The sequence below is a fragment of the Martes martes genome, assembly GCF_963455335.1.
Source record: "Martes martes genome assembly, chromosome: 9".
Classification (NCBI taxonomy): domain Eukaryota; kingdom Metazoa; phylum Chordata; class Mammalia; order Carnivora; family Mustelidae; genus Martes; species Martes martes.
This window is the reverse complement of record NC_137896.1, coordinates 41,087,940-41,105,724: the sequence shown is the minus strand read 5'-3', so window position 1 is coordinate 41,105,724 and position 17,785 is coordinate 41,087,940. Positions and strand designations below refer to the sequence as shown.

Below are 17,785 nucleotides of genomic sequence, written 5' to 3'. Positions count from 1 at the left end.
AATAAGCTTTTATATCACTTATGGGTCTGCAGTTCAGCTGGGAGTTTGATGATCTAGGCTGGGCTCAGCTGGGTGGCTCTGCTTTCTTGGCTGAGCTTGCTTGTTTCTGGGGTCAGCTGGCTTTCAGATGGTATGGGAGGGTGGCTCAGAAAGGTGGCTCTGTTTCTTACTGCTGTTCTATGGACTGACTTGGGTGGCTGTGCTTCAGACTCTGCCAGCTCCTCACCGCCTCCTGGATGCAGCAGGCTAGCTTGGGTATGCTCTTCTAATGGTGACAGTAGAGGCATAGGAGGGCACATGGGAACATACAGGGCCTTGTAAGACCTCATCCATGAACTGGCACAACACCTGTGTATTACTCTATTGCTTTAAGCAAGTCACAAGGCCCAGCCCAAAGTCAAGAGTTGGGAAGGGTGCTTTCTTTCAGAAGCTATAGTTCTTGGGAAGGATGAGTAGTTGGTCAACACACTCTTCCACATTTGGAGCAGTCAAGAATCCATGGAAAACTCCAACAAGAGCACGTGAATCTGCACCGATTTTCAGCACAGGGTCTTGAGGCTGCTCAGAGAGTGACCCTCACTTTCCCAACTGAAAGATGGAGGCCCTAGGGCAGATGCCTGTGCCCTACCCGGCAATCACCGAAACATCAGGAGAAGTCGTTTCCTGGCCCAGAGAAATCCTCATTTGGAAAAATTGTTATTTTATAATCCCTTCACTCACCTGGGAATTAGCCCTCCCCTCTGAATATCCACGAATATTCTTTTAGTTCAAAGATCTGGGACAGAGAAGCTGGATGTGGATCAGAGATTCTGCTTCTCAGGGCCATCCTTCTTCATTACATCCCTGGCTGTGAGCAATGGGTCTTCTTTCCCCCTCTATCTTCTGTTTGCTTGGATGTCCTTTTTCAAATAAATCTTTCATTTTTTCAAATAAAATCAAACTTTTATCTTTCAAAGAAACCTTTTAGATTTACTTCGGTGACCTCCACTTTTTGGCTTCTGCTTTCTCTCATGCCCTTGCACTTGGTCTGGATGATAACTCTGAGCTGACCATGTTGTGCACTGAGCAATTGTGCTGGCTTTTTAAGGCACTCCCCTGCTTTCCTCCAGCAGGACAAGCTGCCATGATGCAGAGTTGTGATCTCAACTCTTTTGAGAAGGAAATGAATGTATGTTGAACGTCTATTATCTGCCTGATACACATGTTATCTCAACAATACTGCACGACAAACCTGATATTCCTTTTGACCTTTCCACAAATGAGAAGATTAAAGTTCAAGGGAGTTTAATGGTTTCATAGTCTAAGATTGCAGAACTATGACTTAGGGAGCCAGGGGTCATACTCAGGTTTGACTCAGTTTCCACTGTTGTCATGTTGTTAGAAACCCTACCTTTGCATGCTGGCCTGGAATCTTCTCTCAAATCAACGACTTGCCTTTAAATCTTTGTCTCAGGTCTACCACTGAGAAAAACCCAACTCACTGGGAGAAGACTCTCTCTGGATTTTACAGAACCTCTAGGCATTTCTTCACCTCTGTAGATCCAGCAGAGAAGGCTTGGAGCAAAACAGGAGACCCTCAGCTCCACTCCCCCTTGCCTGTCCACTGAAAGCCGCCTCCTCTGTCACATATCATGTGCTCTTAAAGGAGTCCTCCTCTGTTTTAGAGACTTTGAAGCTTGGACCAGTACTGTGAGCACTGGCCTGTGGTCGTCACTGCTCGGGGGCCACACGGGAAAGTGATAAACAAGCCCTGCCTGCCTGCCCCTCCCCTGTTAGATGCATCCCATGCCTGTGTCCTCACTGACTCATGCTCCTCTGGAGAACACCCAGAACATCACTGCTTTCCCTCTCCCTCTGAGGCTTGCACATAGTGGGCTCAACACACAGGGGTTCAGTGGAGTTAGAGCATACACCCAGGCAGTTTGCACAGAGAGAATGGGGTAGAGGAACTATGATTTTGACTTGGTCTAAAAGTGTTTCTTGGCCAATATTCATTTCATGTTATTCCTGAAGGGTTGGGGAAAAGAGGATTTTAATCATTTGGAATAGTGAGATTTGACCAGTGGGACAAGATCCCTCTGATTAAATTCAATCACAGAATAACAGAGTAATGATAAAAGTGGTATTATTATCCTTTGCTCCTAACAATCAACAGATTCAATGTAGATTTGTTGAATTAAATGAACACTAATGACTTACATTTATATATTGATTTGCTGCTTTCAAAGGATTTCAATTCTCAGTTTAAATGGAAAGAACACTGGAGTGCCAGCATACTCAGATTCCTCTCTCTCTCTTTTTAGAGAGAGGAATTTCATAAGCAAGGGTGGGAGAAGCAGGAGAGGGAGAGAGAAAGAATCTTGAGCAGGCTCCATACCCAGTGCAGAGCCTGACTCGGGGCTCAATCTCACAACCCTGAAATCATGACCTGAGCAAAAATCAAGAGTCAGACGCTCAACTGACTGAGCCATGTGGGTGCCCCTCTTCTTTTTTAATACATGGAATTAAGATCCTTTGAAATTAATTTTGCTTTGGAAAACGTTTTGTCAAGTTTATCAAGAAATTTTTGTTACAGCTGTCCAAAAACCTCTGTTAGAGTTTTCACTTCTCACTGAAAACAATCAGTAGTGAGAAGGAATTTTCACAACACAGTACATTTCTATTTACTGTAACCTATAATAAATTAACAGTCATCCTCCCATGGTGACTGTTGCAGGTACCAGGCCTATATGCCTTTGTCACCCATACCCTGGGGAACTCCATCCAACTGCCTGTACAACCATCTCTTTGCCAAGGGCTTTCTCTGAGACCGTAGACGGTATATCCACATATATCCAACCAACGACTAAAAGGAGTTGATGTATAAATACCCCAACCTCTGCGGGGAGCTCATCCCAGCGGGGAAACTCTGGCACGCATGTTCTACACCATCTCCTGAATCCCCAGAAGGATTGAATTCGAGCCGCTCCCCATGGTAACTTTGATAATGCACTGTTTACTGGCTGCCTTGCCTTCTGTGTCTCATTCCCCATTCTATCCTTGGTTCCGAGAATCACCTCCCAAATAAACTATTTGCACTCTGACCCTGGTTTCAAGGTTTGTTTCTGGAGAAACCCAAAGCACATGTCACCAGAAGGGCACTAGGGAGGCTCATCACATCCAGGCCATTAAGTCACCTAACAAGGTGTGACGCCGCCTGTTAATCCTTTGCTCAAACAATTTTTGAGCTTATCACCGTCCACTGATTTCATTGCTCTCCTGGGCGGCTCTACTCCACTTGCCATCCTCGTTCTGTTAATTATAGTGTAAAATTTTTAATTAAAAATAAAGAAGATAAATTTGGTTAGTAACTTCAAAGTTGTCACTGTCCACTCCACACAGGGTGAGAGAGACACTGACTGGAACCAATCCATTGAGGTTCAGGTTCTCCACTGAGAAATTGAGAAGGAGGTATTTGGATGTTGTTTTCTCACCTGTACCAATGACCCAGAAACACTTCACAGCCATGTGTAATTATGGGTAATTTTTTGGTAAGGGTCCAAATGTTTGATAAATGTCGAAGACTCAGATCTTCCTCTGGATGGAGGTTGTTTTGTATGGAACTCACATTTCGCATTCAATTCTTAGGTGACATCTAGTTTGAATTTAGAGGACACGGTGTCATCACCTCCACATTCCCACCAAATGGTCATCAACCCTCCCCTTGACCATTTTCAGATATGGAGAACTCATTCTTTCTTGGGAGAGCTAGCTCCTTTTATTTATTAGCCTCAATCATTGGACAGTTCTTCCTTTAACTGAACTACACTCTTCTTCCCGCAGCTGTCTCCCATGGGCGGGGATTTTCTTGGGGGAAAGTCCTGAACAAGTTGAATGTCTCATTTCTCATGGAGAATTTGAACTATTTGAAAATGTATTTAATGTGTCTCTTAGTTATCTTTACTCCCCCGAGGTTTTTCAGCTCTCCTTAGCAGGTTATGGTTTGGAGTCCCTCTACCATCCTTGTCACCATCTGTCATTCTCCATCTTTGAATGAGACACGCATTGGAAGCAACCTAGTTGTCTAACAATTGGGGATTAGAATGTCCAAATAAGTTACAACATGAGACAAGACTACATAGCCCCTACATGTTTTGAAGAATATTTAGTAATATAAAAAATGTTTATGACAAATCAAGTAGAAGGGGGAAGCTGTATATACAACAGAGCCCAATTTTATTAAAAAAATTCACATAGAAGTCCAAAATATGCTAAAATATTAAGAATGGTGTTATGGCAGGTTTTGAATATATTTTGTGTTTTCCCGAATTTTCTACTGAGAACATGTTATTTATTTTTTAAATTTTTTAGAATGAAACCAAAAAAAAAAAAAAAGAGAGAGAGAGAGAGAAAGAAAAAGAAAGAAAGAAAGAACGAACGGACGGACGGACACAGCACTCATAGAAGCCCTAGCATTGTTCAGGGTTTTTGGCAGATGAACCACCCTCTTGATTAGTGTTGCACCTGTAGTTCATCAGAGCCTCAGAGGATTATTTTCTCCACTTGAATTACTATCTCTTTTTAATCTGATAACAGGCATTGGGGGACAGCCTGTCACAGAAGCACGTGGGCTGGGTGGGGAGAAGGGAAGGATGTGCAGGTCATTCTCTGTATAGTGACTTCAGGATGTTTCCATAGTGTAGTGATTATCACCTTCACCGGACATGGGAGTGACCTGCATGGGGGCTGCACTACCTGGAGGGAGGCCATGAACTGTCAGCTTCCAGCCCGTCTGATGGCCGCCCTAAACTTAAAGTCCTACAAGTTGTAAGATGCGGTTAACACTGGTTTGTGAAAGCGAATAACACCTTCTTTGGCTGCTCTGTGAGGCAATGGGGTCCTGGAGACGGTGGGGCTCCCTGAGCAGCCTGGAAAAGAATATAGGTGCCCCTGTGCAGGGAGCAGCTTGATGGGGACGAACCTGCTGGCCCAGCAGGATACCATCCCTTTGCCATTTCTCCCTAAGGAAAGCGTCTGGGTATCAGAGCCTTGCAGCAAATGCAACACATGCATTTCTCAATCTCCTCTTCTGGGGAGGCAGAGAGAGGGAGGTCATTGGACGAGGTGGTCGAGGCCCTGCATGGGGCAGAACCTTCAAGGAAACAGAAGGAACGGCCAGGTGGACAGCTCCACTGTGTGAGCAGTGGGGGAAGAAGGTCCCAGAGACAAGGGAGGGGTCTGCTTCCTCAGACCTGCAGATGGGTGCTTTGGCAGAACGTAGAACTCCCGGGGAGTTTCTTGTCTTCTCTATAAAGGCCGATTCTCATCTCTGAGAATAAAGCTTTGGTTTAACTTCTGTCATTTCCTTCTGAGGGGGTGTATTGGCTGGACTGTGCCAATGATTCATTTAAATTTATTATTATTAATTATTATCCTTATTAAGAAGATGCTTAGTCCAACAGATACTCCTCTAGATTTATAAGACCCATGAAGTTAATAGGAGCTCAGCAGATGGGTGCTTTCCCCCACCCCCTAATTCTTAATGCAATAAACAGAAAATCTGTTCGCTCTTTGCAACGTGCATGTGCATAGTTTCCAGGACGAATGACCCAGAATGTTGAACCGAAAGCTTTCCTTAAGATGAGACTCTTCAGCTAACTAAAGTAATATTAAAAAAAAAAAAAATACTTCGACCTGGAGGTTACGGGAGAAGTATAGCTTAGTACGGACCCAGCAGTGCTTGGCTAGCGTACTCCCTGGGGGTGAACATAAAGCAATTTCTCATGTTGAAAGGGTTTGCAGGTTCCACCAGGAAAATCAGCGTGTGATTTGCTGGGTAAAAAGTTAGAGCGCATGGACCTAGCTCAATGGCGTGTATCATGATTCTCTGTGAATAGGTCTTATTTGTCAAAGGATACCATAGGTTGGACTCAGCGTTGCAGGGGAAAGTCAGTGCGGGGTGCTCATAAGCACAAACACAATCAAAAAAAAGGTGACGTTCTTGCTTTGGTAAAGCTACGGTTGTGATGCGAGTTGCTCCTCTTTTTGGCTTTTTGCCATTGGTTTTCTCCAGCAAGAACCCAAATGGGGCATTTCCACCTGTCAATTCAATGTCCTCAGCTAGAGTGGGTATTAAAGCTTGCCACCTCTCCCTATTTTCTGGGCTTGCTCTTTCAGACCACAAGTCTCCTGATTGTCTTCTTACAAAGCCACCACCATTCCAGGCTACCAGGCTCCAGGCCTTGTCCTTTTGCTTCTGGCCTGAGCTGCAGCTCCAGCAAGAGGGGCGGTTGGAGCGCGCGTGTGTGGTTATGCGTGCATGTGTTTCTGTGTGCGCGCGCAGCCACCCAGGTCCGCTTGTACTTACGTAGTTCGAGGCCAGGTCCGGGTGCAGATAATCAATCCCTGTGAAAAGAACACCACAGGATGGAAGGTTAATACCCACCATTGCGTCCTCAGGGAAGTTGCTCAAGAAGACACCCTCCTTAAGGGGCTGGCGCCAGGAGAATGGCGTGGGCTGAGCACACGTGCTTCAGGCCCCTCCTTGTGTTTCCATTCCCGAGTGAGGGTGGGCCGCACCTCCAGAGTGGGGAGAGAGCTGCCACCAGACAGCGTCAGAAGAGTGAAGCCAATTAGATCTGCGGCCCCAGGATAAGACTTTCTGACATGCATGTCCGTACTGAGGGGCTTAGTGTCTGCAAGATGGATGGCTCGTCAGAGCAGTGATCTAAGATTTGTGGAAATCCTGACATTTTTCAAAGCATCAACTGGCATTTCTTCTGAGATGAAACTGGCCCTGGGGAGGAAAGACGATTATTATTTAACAGGGTCCAGACAGCAATGGACTAGGGGAATATTCTCTGGCATGGGATAATCAGAAAAACACAGCTGGGTGGAAAAGGCACTTTCACAGAGAGCAAGTGGTGTCCAGTGAAGTGTCCTGGGTGAGAGTTGATCTTGTCCCTGCAGAATATAGCTTTCTAGGAAGCCTGTGACCTTGAGCTTCCCTTGAGCTCCAGTACAGGAGCCATGTGCTTTCTCCTGGATGTGGCCCGTCTTGCTGCCCAAGAGTGTTTGCAATGGTAGAGTTAGGAACACCACTGCATTCCCTTACCCGTGAGGCCTCAGAAAGCGTCATGGAACTTCAAGGCCATGTTGAAAGCTCTCAGCCAGGGGTGCAGAGCTGTATAACCTCTGAGCACCCAGCTCGTCACAAAACCTGCATCTCTGGGTGTCACAGTCACGAGCATAGATTTTGGAGTCAAAACCCCAAAGTGTGAATTCCAATCCTGCTGCCAGCTGGCTGCATGATTTCAGGTGAGGTGCTTGGCCTCTCTGAGCTTGGTTTCTTCTCCGAAGTGTGAATTCCAATCCTGCTGCCAGCTGGCTGCATGATTTCAGGTGAGGTGCTTGGCCTCTCTGAGCTTGGTTTCTTCTCCATCAAGCGGCATGAACGGTGAAGTGCACATAGCTCGGTGGCATTTACTAGCTCTGTTGGATTTTCTGTGTTTAAAAGCTAGAGGTATCATTCAGTTCCTATGATTGGTGGCACCTTCCATGCGAGCACCCTAAGGCCTGGTCGCAGATAGAGCTTTGCCCCACAAAAAGAACTGGTATTGGGATGTTGCTTTCCAAAAAAAAAAAAAAAAAATCCTCCTTTGTTTTTTTGGTTACACAAGAAATTTCTGGACTGGGAGTCATTGTTCTGCAGAACATATGTTACATTTTGCTGCTGGTATTTTGGCATGCAAAGCATGTCAAATTACTGCTGTCACTCATGACTGCTTTCGGGAGAGGATAGCCTGTCACTTCACATCCACCATCCTCCATTTCCTGCTCTCCTGCACCCCCTACCAAGGACTGCAGAAAGACAGGGGTCAGAAGATTCGAGGACTAGTATTTTTAAAGTTTGCTGGCCCTTGTCTTGGACCCTAATTCAGAAATGGTCTGTTTCAGCTGTGAGATGGGTTGGGGATGAGCACAGGCTACGGAGACCAGCAGATCTGGTTCTGTTTTACACTCAGACACTGTAATAATTGTGAGGCTTCTGCCAAGTGACACAATTTCCCCAAGGCTCAGTTTCCTTATCTTTGAAATGGGGATATTATTTACCTTGCAGAACAGTGTTCAAGATGTGGGCCAGTTCATTAAGTGTGTTTAGCTTGTAGTAAACACTTGATGTGTTGTATTTATTGCTGTCACCATTGGTCAGTGTCATCTACCAAATCATTAGAGTCATGTGGATAATGCAGAAGAACATAAATATTTTCAAAAATCTACTGGGTCTTAGCATGTTGTGTTGAAATTAAATTGTTGTATGTATTTGTTGAAACTGGTTACGTTTTGTGAAGTCAATGTGGGGCAAAACATTTGTAACCTATAGATAAATTAAAAACACACCTGCAGTGGGCACACAGAGAATATGTTTTTTTCCTAGTGGGGAATCAATTTTTTTTGACATAATTATACTTCTCAAGTTTATTTATATTTTTAGTAATCTCTACACCCAACGTGGGGCTTGAACTCACAACCCTGAGACCAAGAGTCACAGGCTGTACTGACTGAGCCAGCAAGGGACCTCTGTGTGGTCAACCTTCTATTCATGTTTGTAGTGTGTAAGAAGACTGTGGTGCATGTATATACACACTTAAGCCTAGGGAAAGCCAGGTACAAGTCACCTGCTCAGACACTCTAAGGCAGGAGCATCCAGCACCCACAATCTCAGGTGATATCCATGCCCCCACAATAAATCAAGCTGACTTCAGACACTTGGGTATTTCCCCCTAGAGGGTAAACATTCCTGGAGCTATGGCAATACCAGGTTGATGCATGGAGTGGACAGAGTAAGCTCCTAGTCCATGCAGGGGAACAGTTTTTAAAAGATGACCCCATGTTCTGATAGTGTAAGTTGTCTGGGAGAGAAATTTTCTGAGAAATAGTAGTCTCTTCTCTGTGAAGGGAAACTATCAAGGCAAAGATAATTTGAGACTTGAAGGAAATTAAAATTAAAACAAGATAAATTTAGCTCAATTAAAATTAAGGATCTTTAATTAGGTTAAGGGGAAGTCTGAGTGTTAAGTTGGGACAGACACAGACTTTGGTCTGAGAAAGAAGAGATTACTGATAGAACCATGGGGGAATGACAGACATGATTAAAAAAATATAGTGAACTAAAGCATGAAAATAATGGACTGGTAATGAAATAGTATTTTAATATTTTTGTCTATTTGATTATCTTTTGAGGTGGAGTGTACTAAATACATTTTCTCAATCAGTTTATTTTTTTTTAAAATTCTTGTATTATGAATGTATTCAATTTTATTTTGCACTCATTGGGTTATTTTCAGCAGTGAACACCAGGCACGATGCAGGTCCTGGAAAAACAGACTATTCAGACACAGAATCTGAGCTTTCAGGTATCTATAGCTCCCAGTCTACAGTGGGGACCAACTCATCACCAGCCAATCATAACACAATGTGGAATGCAAATGATAATTACTTGGTTATAGTGTACATTAGTATCCCATCATCAGTTTGAGTCTTTTCAGAAAGTCTAATCCACAATGCTTCAAATGCTCAGGAAGCTCTGATGGTTCTGGAGACCTCAGAGAATTAGCAAGGAGCTCCATGGACCTGTTCCTAGTTACAATGTTAGTAATTCAGTTGAGATGTATAACAAAGCCACACATCGTTAGGGCTGTTCTCCCCCTCTTCAATCTGACTGGTCTATGACCGCCTCTATCAATAAAATGTTGCATGACGTTCAAGGCTAGGTCAGAAAAGTCCAGGCATCTTCCATTTGTTCCCTTTGGACACTTGTCCACTCAGAGAGGGAGGAGGGGAAGTCAATAGCCAAGGAAGAAGCTCCTGTGTGGCCCTTGGTATGAAAGGCTCAGCTGAGCTGTGGCAGCCAACGTCAGTGGTCTACCATGGGGATGAGCCATGAATGCACACCCCAACTGAACCTTCAGATGACTGCAATCCAGCCAGCATTCTGCCCTTGACTGCATGAGAAACCTCAAATGAGAAGTGCCCAGACTGTCTTCCTGAGTTCCCGGGCCATAAAGTTATGAGCAAAATAATAGTTATTATAAGCTGCTAAGAGTTGAAGTCATCTGTTATACAGGAATAATAACTGGAACAGATACCCTACTAGTCCTTCTGAGACCAGCAAAGCCCAAGTTAAGGGAGAAAACTTTGCTTTTCTATGTGATGCAGACTTCTAACTCTCTTGGGAGAGTGTGGCTGACTGCCTGGTCCTTGAGTTTGAACCTCCATTGACAAGGATGAGATCCGGTTCACAAAGACTCACCAGGGAGGCAGAGCCAAGGGGTGGGCTTCAAGCACTGAAGATGGTGGGGTAAGATCGGTTTGCGTAGTTTCTTGCCTCCCTAACCTTGGTTTCTTCATCTGCAACATGTGAGCACTAATCTTAGAGGATAACTGTGACTCTTTCCAAATTGTTAGGCGGTGCCTAGTATATAGTGAGTACTCAAGAAATGTTAATTAGTTTTTTTTTTTAAAGATTTTATTTATTTATTTGTGTGAAAGAGAGAGAGCATAAGCAGAGGGAGAAGCAGGCAAAGGGCGAAGCAGGCTCCCGGCTGAGCAGGGAGCCCAATGTGGGACTCGATTCCCAGGACCCTGGGATCATGAACTGAGCCAAAGGCAGATGCTTAACTGACAGCCACCCAGGCGTCCCAAGAAATGTTAGGTTTTTATTGTTGCGTCAGCTTGAAGCTCTCCCTGACCCTGCTTCCCTGGTCTTCAGTCTTACCTCCTTGGCACCATCTGATATTGGCTAACATCCTTGACTCTTGCCTTCACTGACCATCTACAACCTTGATAACCTGCACCTGTCCAGAATCGTGCCTGGGCTGGGTGGCTCCTATCCATCTCCCCATTTTGTTGGCCATATCTTGTTTTCTAGTTCAAGTTCCCAACACCAAACAACTCTGCGATGAAAGCGGTGAATTGTTATCATTAAGTGGGGTCCTTGCTGGCATCTCCATGCCTCGAACATCAGAACAAACACTTAAGAAATGCTTTCTGCCCCTGTGGGCAACAGAGAACCATGGAAGTACTCTCCTTCTGATGTGTAGTGTGTAGAAATGACATTAAGTTGCACCTACATGAAAGCAGCAGATATTTATTGAGTAGGTATGGAGTCATTGGATCCAAGAGGATGTTGGTCTAGTTCTGAGTTGTGCAACCAGAAAGTGTGAATGGCTACTAAAATGGAGCTATCTATAGATTGACTCTTGTCCCTTAGAATGACTGTTTCTGTGACCCCCAAACCCCAAGTAAGAAATCCAACTACCTTGCTGGGGAGACCACGTGGAGAAGGGATGTCCTGGGACTACATGGAGAGGGAGGGAGGCCAGGCCATTTTAGCATCTCAGTTAAGCCTCCAGTTGACAGTAGTTCCAGCTGTATTCTGACCCCTATGGCATGAGAGACCCCAGAGAAACCAGTAGCAGGACTTCCAGCTGAGCCTGGTCAACCCACAGAACTATGAGAGATAAGAAAATGGTGGTTGTGTTAAGCCACTCAATTTTGGGGTAGTCTATTCTGCAGCAGTAGATGACCAAAGCAGTTGTGGAATTGGGAGTTTAAATTGGGGGGGTAGAGAGTTTGGTTTTTGGGAGGATGCCCAAAGACCACTAAATCAGAAGAAATAATATCAAATAAGAAACTCTGCTGAGACTTTCTGAAGGGCTTGGCTTCTCACATCAGGAAAGGTGGGTCACAGTCAGGGCTCATCCTTCCCTTTTGTCTTTTTGGAAGGGTTGCTTCACAATCTGTCAGGGGGCTATAGTTAAAGAATCCAGAAATAGGCATCACGGGCTGTTGGGTTTCATAAAAGCAATATGTCTGTCTGCGGCCACTTTTAGGGTGTTCCTCTAATCCCTCAGATGTTGCATAATTACAATATATCCTAGGCAGATTTATCCCGAACACAGACACATATTTCTCCTGGGTGAGCTGGTCTCAGTTACATTGGTTTCCAATCCAAAGCATTAGGAAGGAAGGAAGAACTGTAAGCTCCCAAGACCCACTCGTACACACACTCTTTCTCCTGCAGAGCTCCTTTCTTCCTGTGAAAGCCCTCGGCCACCAGAGAAAGCTTTTACATCCACTTCAAACATCTCCCACATCAGAAAATGTGGAGGCATTGTTTTTATGTGGATATTTAATGAGCCCACACAAAAGACAGCACCAATTTTAAGCATGTTGGCTCCCTTTGTTTCACCATCAATTCAGCTTCAAAGGCTTGCTTTGGACAGCTTAGGGTTCTTTGAGGATCTTCAGAAGGGAAAAGCTCCATTGTTTCATCTCTCACACATAGGCTTTAGGTATAATTGCATCAGTACTGGTCAGCGGAGCCTTTCCTGAAGGAGCCACATCGCTGATGAAGGGCAAGGGACCTGCCCAGGGAGATGACCACAGGGCAGAGATTCTTCAGAATCTTGGCAGAGCCAAGGACGTGTGTAGTTAGAAAAACACCAGTTTATCCTACCCATTCTACCCATCCTACACATTGTGTCTTGTATCACAAACTATAGAAAATAAAGCTCTACTAAATCTTTGTCTAGCAGGCATACAGGATTGAATAACGTGTTATACATATATGCATATGTAATAAAAGGTTATCAAGGTCTGCTTTACCAGGGTTCATCCTGAAAGTCAAAATTTCTTCAAACTCCAATCCTGCTATCAAAAAGCTACTTCATAGGCATAGAGCCATACTGTCTAATAGAGCTTTCTGTGATGATCGAAGTGAAGTTGAATTCAGTTTCAGCAGCTACTTGCCCCTTGGGGTTATTGAGAACTTGAAATGAAGCTAGTGTGACTGAGGAATTGAATTTTTAATTTTATTTAGCTTTAATTCATTAAAACCTCAGTGTCAATAGCCACATACGGCCAGTGGATTGACACAATAGCCAATAGCCACATTGGACAGTGTGGATCTGGAGTACATGGTAAGTTCGAACAGGTTTAGAAGATGCTCTAGGGTAAGGTACAAACAGTGGCCCAATAAGAAATGATAGTTCAGGGGTGTCTGGGCGGCTCAGTGGGTTAAAGCCTCTGCCTTCGGCTCGGGTCATGATCTCGGGGTCCTGGGATCGAGCCCCGCGTCGGGCTCTCTGCTCCGCGGGGAGCCTGCTTCCTCCTCTCTCTCTGCCTGCCTCTCTGCCTAGTTGTGATTTCTCTCTGTCAAATACATAAAATATTAAAAAAAAAGAAATAATAGTTCAGTGATGGCCAGTCTTCCTTTGTTCATTTTTTTTTGAATTTTTAATTTATTAATTCAAGAAATATTTATTAAAGGCATCCTCAAGTTTGAAGACTGCTGATCTGGAGGAAGGCGAGGATTTTGCCACAGTATAGATGGGTGGTCAGGTCCAGCAGGTGTCTCTTCTGTCTTTGATTCGCATCTCTAAGCAATGAATCTTTGGTATTCCAAAGGCATGCAAAGACACACTTGCTTCCAAATGATGTGAAGGCTTTGAAATACTCACCATCATCCATAATTCCAATGGTAACACCTTTCCCTGTGTATCCCAGCTCCCAGGCTTCTGCCACATTCAAATCAAGGCCAGGAGTGCCATCAGCTTGTCCGGTATTGATCTGGTTCAGGAATTTCAAAGCAGAGAATCTGATTAGTCTGGTGCAATAAAGCACCTATCTAAATGTTTGCACCTGCTATGCCAGGGCCTGGTCAAAGGCCATGTCTTCTGTGAAACAGTACTCCTGAATGTTTCCCCATCCACCTCTTCCAGACTTCTCTCTCTATTTTTTGATACACAAAATTGATGTTTCTCTGACGGAATTGCTGTCTTCAAACTCCTTTGAGCTGCCATTGCAAGAGACCCTCTCCAGTTCTGAATTAAATGCTCATTCTTGTAGAGTTTATACCTCAAGTTTTGAATTTAGCACATACTGTCTTGGATCATCCTTATTTGAATGTGATTTCCTCCCTCAATAACAGTAAGCTTTGCAAGAGGGAGCATGTCCTACTTATGTTTGTAATTTCAGTGCCACCACACCAAATCTCGCGTAAAAATATTTGATGCACCAAATCAAAGATAACTGGCTTACTTTTAGTGCTCATTCTAATGCAAAAAAAAAGTCTTTTCCCTAAAAAAATTAAAAAAAGGGAAACAAAGAAATTGTATATGACTATGTCCATCACCCTCTTTTCATTCTTCTTTGTCCTGTGCAGATTTTCCCAAAGATCAGTTTTAAAAGCAATGAAGTCAGGGCTTGTACTGGCAGAAGCCCACAGTGACCTGTTGGCTGTTACTACAGTGTTGTTAAAACACTGCTGTGAATGTCATTAGTGCGCTTGGTAAAAATGACTGCTCTTCTCCTTCCACACATGCGTTCAGGTTACACTTTTCCATCACCTAGGAAGTTAGTAGAATGCCCACATCACTGGTTTGGGTCAATAGGATGTATGCTCATGTGCCATATGTCACATCCAGGCCGAAGCCTTAGGTATCAGTGTGTGACCTACCCCTTCCCCTTGTTGAGGTGCTCATGAAAGCAGGGTTCGGGATGGAGCTGGCATGGAGCCTGGGTCCCTGAGGGACTAGGAAGTGTTGGACGTACAGCATGAGTGAGCAAAAGCTTTGATTTGTTAAGCCGGGGTGACTTGGGGGGTGGCTGTGATCGCAAGAAATGTAATCTAACCTGATTAACACACATGTGCTCTTTTCAGTTGCCTGGATCAGATTTGTAGGATTCCATACCCAAAAGCAAAGGGCATAGTCACACTCGGAAGACCCAAGGTAGAAGCTATGATGCATTCCTATACATGTCTCAGTCCACAGGGCTATAACTTAGTCTTCTCTCTTGCTCATCACCTTTTAATATTAAATAAGGTAAAACATCACTCACAGTTTTAAATTAATCACTCCTTTTCCCTCAAGATGCCCTGCAGTTAGGTTTGTTTAGAGGATTTGGGTCTCTTTTAAATATAACCCAACCTGTCCAAATGGATCATGAGGGACTGCTGGTGAGTCAGATAATAATATTCACTTCACTGGATAGACGGGGCTTCTGAGGTGTGACTCCTCCACCTGGAAAGCCCCATGGATGTGATTTCCTGCCATTATTTTAAGAAGTGCTAATGGATGCTACTTTTCTTGCTTTGGTCTTTGAGCTCTCTTGCTTGTCCTTTGTGAAGTTGCCTGAGTCTTTTCCTTATCCCTGTGGTTTCATTATGTCCTGCAGTCATTCTGCCTGTTGAGATCCCTAGATTACTCCCCTCAGACCCTTGACTCAACTTCTACATGATTTTTCAAGTCTTCCCTCATGCACTGGTGTGATTTTTCGAAGTCCGGGGCAAACTGATCAGCATTTGGTAGTTGGTTTGACCCTAAGAGTTCATGGCTATTTAGCATTTCCAGAAGGAGGCAGATTAGAGAACATGATGCATGGGTGCTGATAGAAAATCAATACATATCAGAGGGGACAGAGAGGTTCATGGAGTCAGATGCTGGCTGACATCCCACAGAATAACGAGGAAATAGAAATGCATTTTTTTAAATCTGAAGTCTCAAGATGAGAAATGTTAGGAATAATATGGCATGCTTACCAGATACCACTGCTTTGTAAAAAGAGGATCATTCATGTTGATATCGATCTCGTTGATGTCTCTATACCCCCGTTTCTTTCTGTCAAATCCTTCTTGCTGCAAGGCCATCTTTACCTGGAATGACAATATTGGCATATTACCTGAATATCCACCCCAACAACTTCTTCTGGAATTCATTTCCATGAATTCAAATTCCATTTGCACACAGGTGTTTTTTCCTCTGTGGAAGCCAGATTCATCTCATGTACACTCTATACTCCATGATTATTTTCTGAAAACATTTGCTTCTGACTGTGCTGAATAAACTGGCTTTGGTGATGGCTCAAAGTGAGTTTCCTTAAAATGAGTATTTGATAGAGAAAAGTACTCTCATGGAAGATAAGGGGGTAGGGGTTGTTAAGGAAAAGAAAACAAAATAACACCTCTATTAAGTAAAGAAGGTTGATGTGGATTCAGGGAGGGAGAGAGAGTTAAAACTGCAGGGATCATTTTTCTGGAGGGCTTTCCAGCCTTTACATTTGTTGAGAGGATTGTGCTATCACATTTGGGAACCAGCCAAAACTGAAATCAAGTCAAATCAAACCAAACACAAATGCGAACGCAAACCCAAACCAAAAGAACACCTGCCTGGAGAGCCAGCCAGTTCATAGCAAAGCTCTAGAAGGTAAGTGAGGGATCTTTGAAAAGAAAGGGCTGTCCTGGCAATGACAGTACTTCAATTTTTGTTTCCGAAATTGGAACCCCAAGCCCTTGGATGAAATGAAACTTAGGAACTGAATTATTCAAGCAGGCTCCTGGCAACAGTTAGACTTTGTCCCATTCATGAAATTCTCTTCACTTGGGCATCACGAATTTATCATCCAGGGGCTGTGGCTCATCTCTGAACATCTACAGACTCAGGGGCCATGCAAATGTAGAAAAGGGTGTGTGCTACATACTGATTTTTTATTTTTTTAAGAGAGAGCGAGCGCATGTGTGAGCAAGTGTTGGGGCAGTAGGGGTAGAGGGGAGGGAGAGAGAATCTTAAGCAGGCTCCATACCCAGTGCAGAGCTCGACTCGAGGCTTGATCTCGCAACACTGAGAACATGACCTGAAGCAAAATCGAGAGTTGGACGCTTAAAGGACTGAGCCACCCAGGTGCCCCTGATTTTTTTTAAACAAAACTTTGCTGCCCAACATCATTTCTTCTTTTCTCAAGTATTCCTAGTGCACTTGGAAGATCACCTGGTGTCCACTAGGTTCTGTGTTGGGAATGAAATTTGAGACACCTATCTACAAAGAAACTGCAGGCTCTCTTTGCCTCAGACGTGCCCAGGTGGGTATGGATTTGAACCCTGGGAAAGGGATGTGAGAGCAGAAGGAAACCTTGAAGGTTATTTATCTCAGAGGTTCAATCACCAGACTTGCCCTATAAAAGGTCCTTGGGGACAGTTCCACAACCTGGCCCTGGAGCTTCCCCAAGACCAATCCTTCAGCCTCCCACTGATTGTGAGCTCCATTCCAGGAAAATCCCTTTTGCTTAAGTAATTCAGAATCTGTTTGTGTTACTTGCACTTGAGAACTTTGATACGGGAGCTAGGAAGTCAAGAGGATCCAAGTCAACCGTAATGGCAGGGAGGGAAGAATGAAGAGACCACAAATGTGTCTGGAGACCTCCCCTTCCTTGCTGTCCTGTAATGGGCAGGAATGTTGTGGGAGAGTGGTTCCTTACTTTGCTCTACACACTGACACAGGCAGAACAGGGACTCATTTGCCAGAAAAACTATAATTCTAGCAAAAACTCTGTATGTGTAGAAAAGAAGTGGTTCATGTGGCATTTTCTCTGTTTTGGAGGTATCCCAACAACAGATATAGACTGTGGCACATAGCAAATGTTTGAGAGCATTGCGGTGGATGGAGAGTCTTATAATGGCAAAAATCTAGACACAACTAGTGTCCATCAGATGGAGATAAATTATGATTCAAATATTCATATACTTATATGTATATGGTATATAATATGTATATATATACACACATGTATATATACACACATATCTTCTGTATAGACACACACACACGCACATATATCTTCTGAGAAACAGATGCCAAGATGAGATTAAATGTGCAAGGCTTTTATTAGGAGAGAAAATGAAGGAAACTGCTATGTAAGCTTGACCCCATAAAAGAGAAAGTGAAAAAGGTGGGGCAAAAGTTTCCTC

General features: G+C 44.0%; 1 protein-coding gene across 2 annotated transcripts in view; it reads right to left on the bottom strand.

The window, feature by feature from the left end:
* PCSK2 (proprotein convertase subtilisin/kexin type 2) overlaps window positions 1-17,785 on the bottom strand; it is a gene marked incomplete at its 5' end in the record, with an annotated part of 255,695 nt that overhangs the window by 103,928 nt on the left and 133,982 nt on the right. For both annotated transcript variants that reach the window (XM_080812770.1, XM_080812771.1), the window contains 3 exons: window positions 6,347-6,384; window positions 13,503-13,611; window positions 15,584-15,697. In XM_080812770.1, the coding sequence (XP_080668896.1) occupies window positions 6,347-6,384; window positions 13,503-13,611; window positions 15,584-15,697 (261 nt within the window). The remainder of the gene's footprint in view (window positions 1-6,346; window positions 6,385-13,502; window positions 13,612-15,583; window positions 15,698-17,785) is intronic.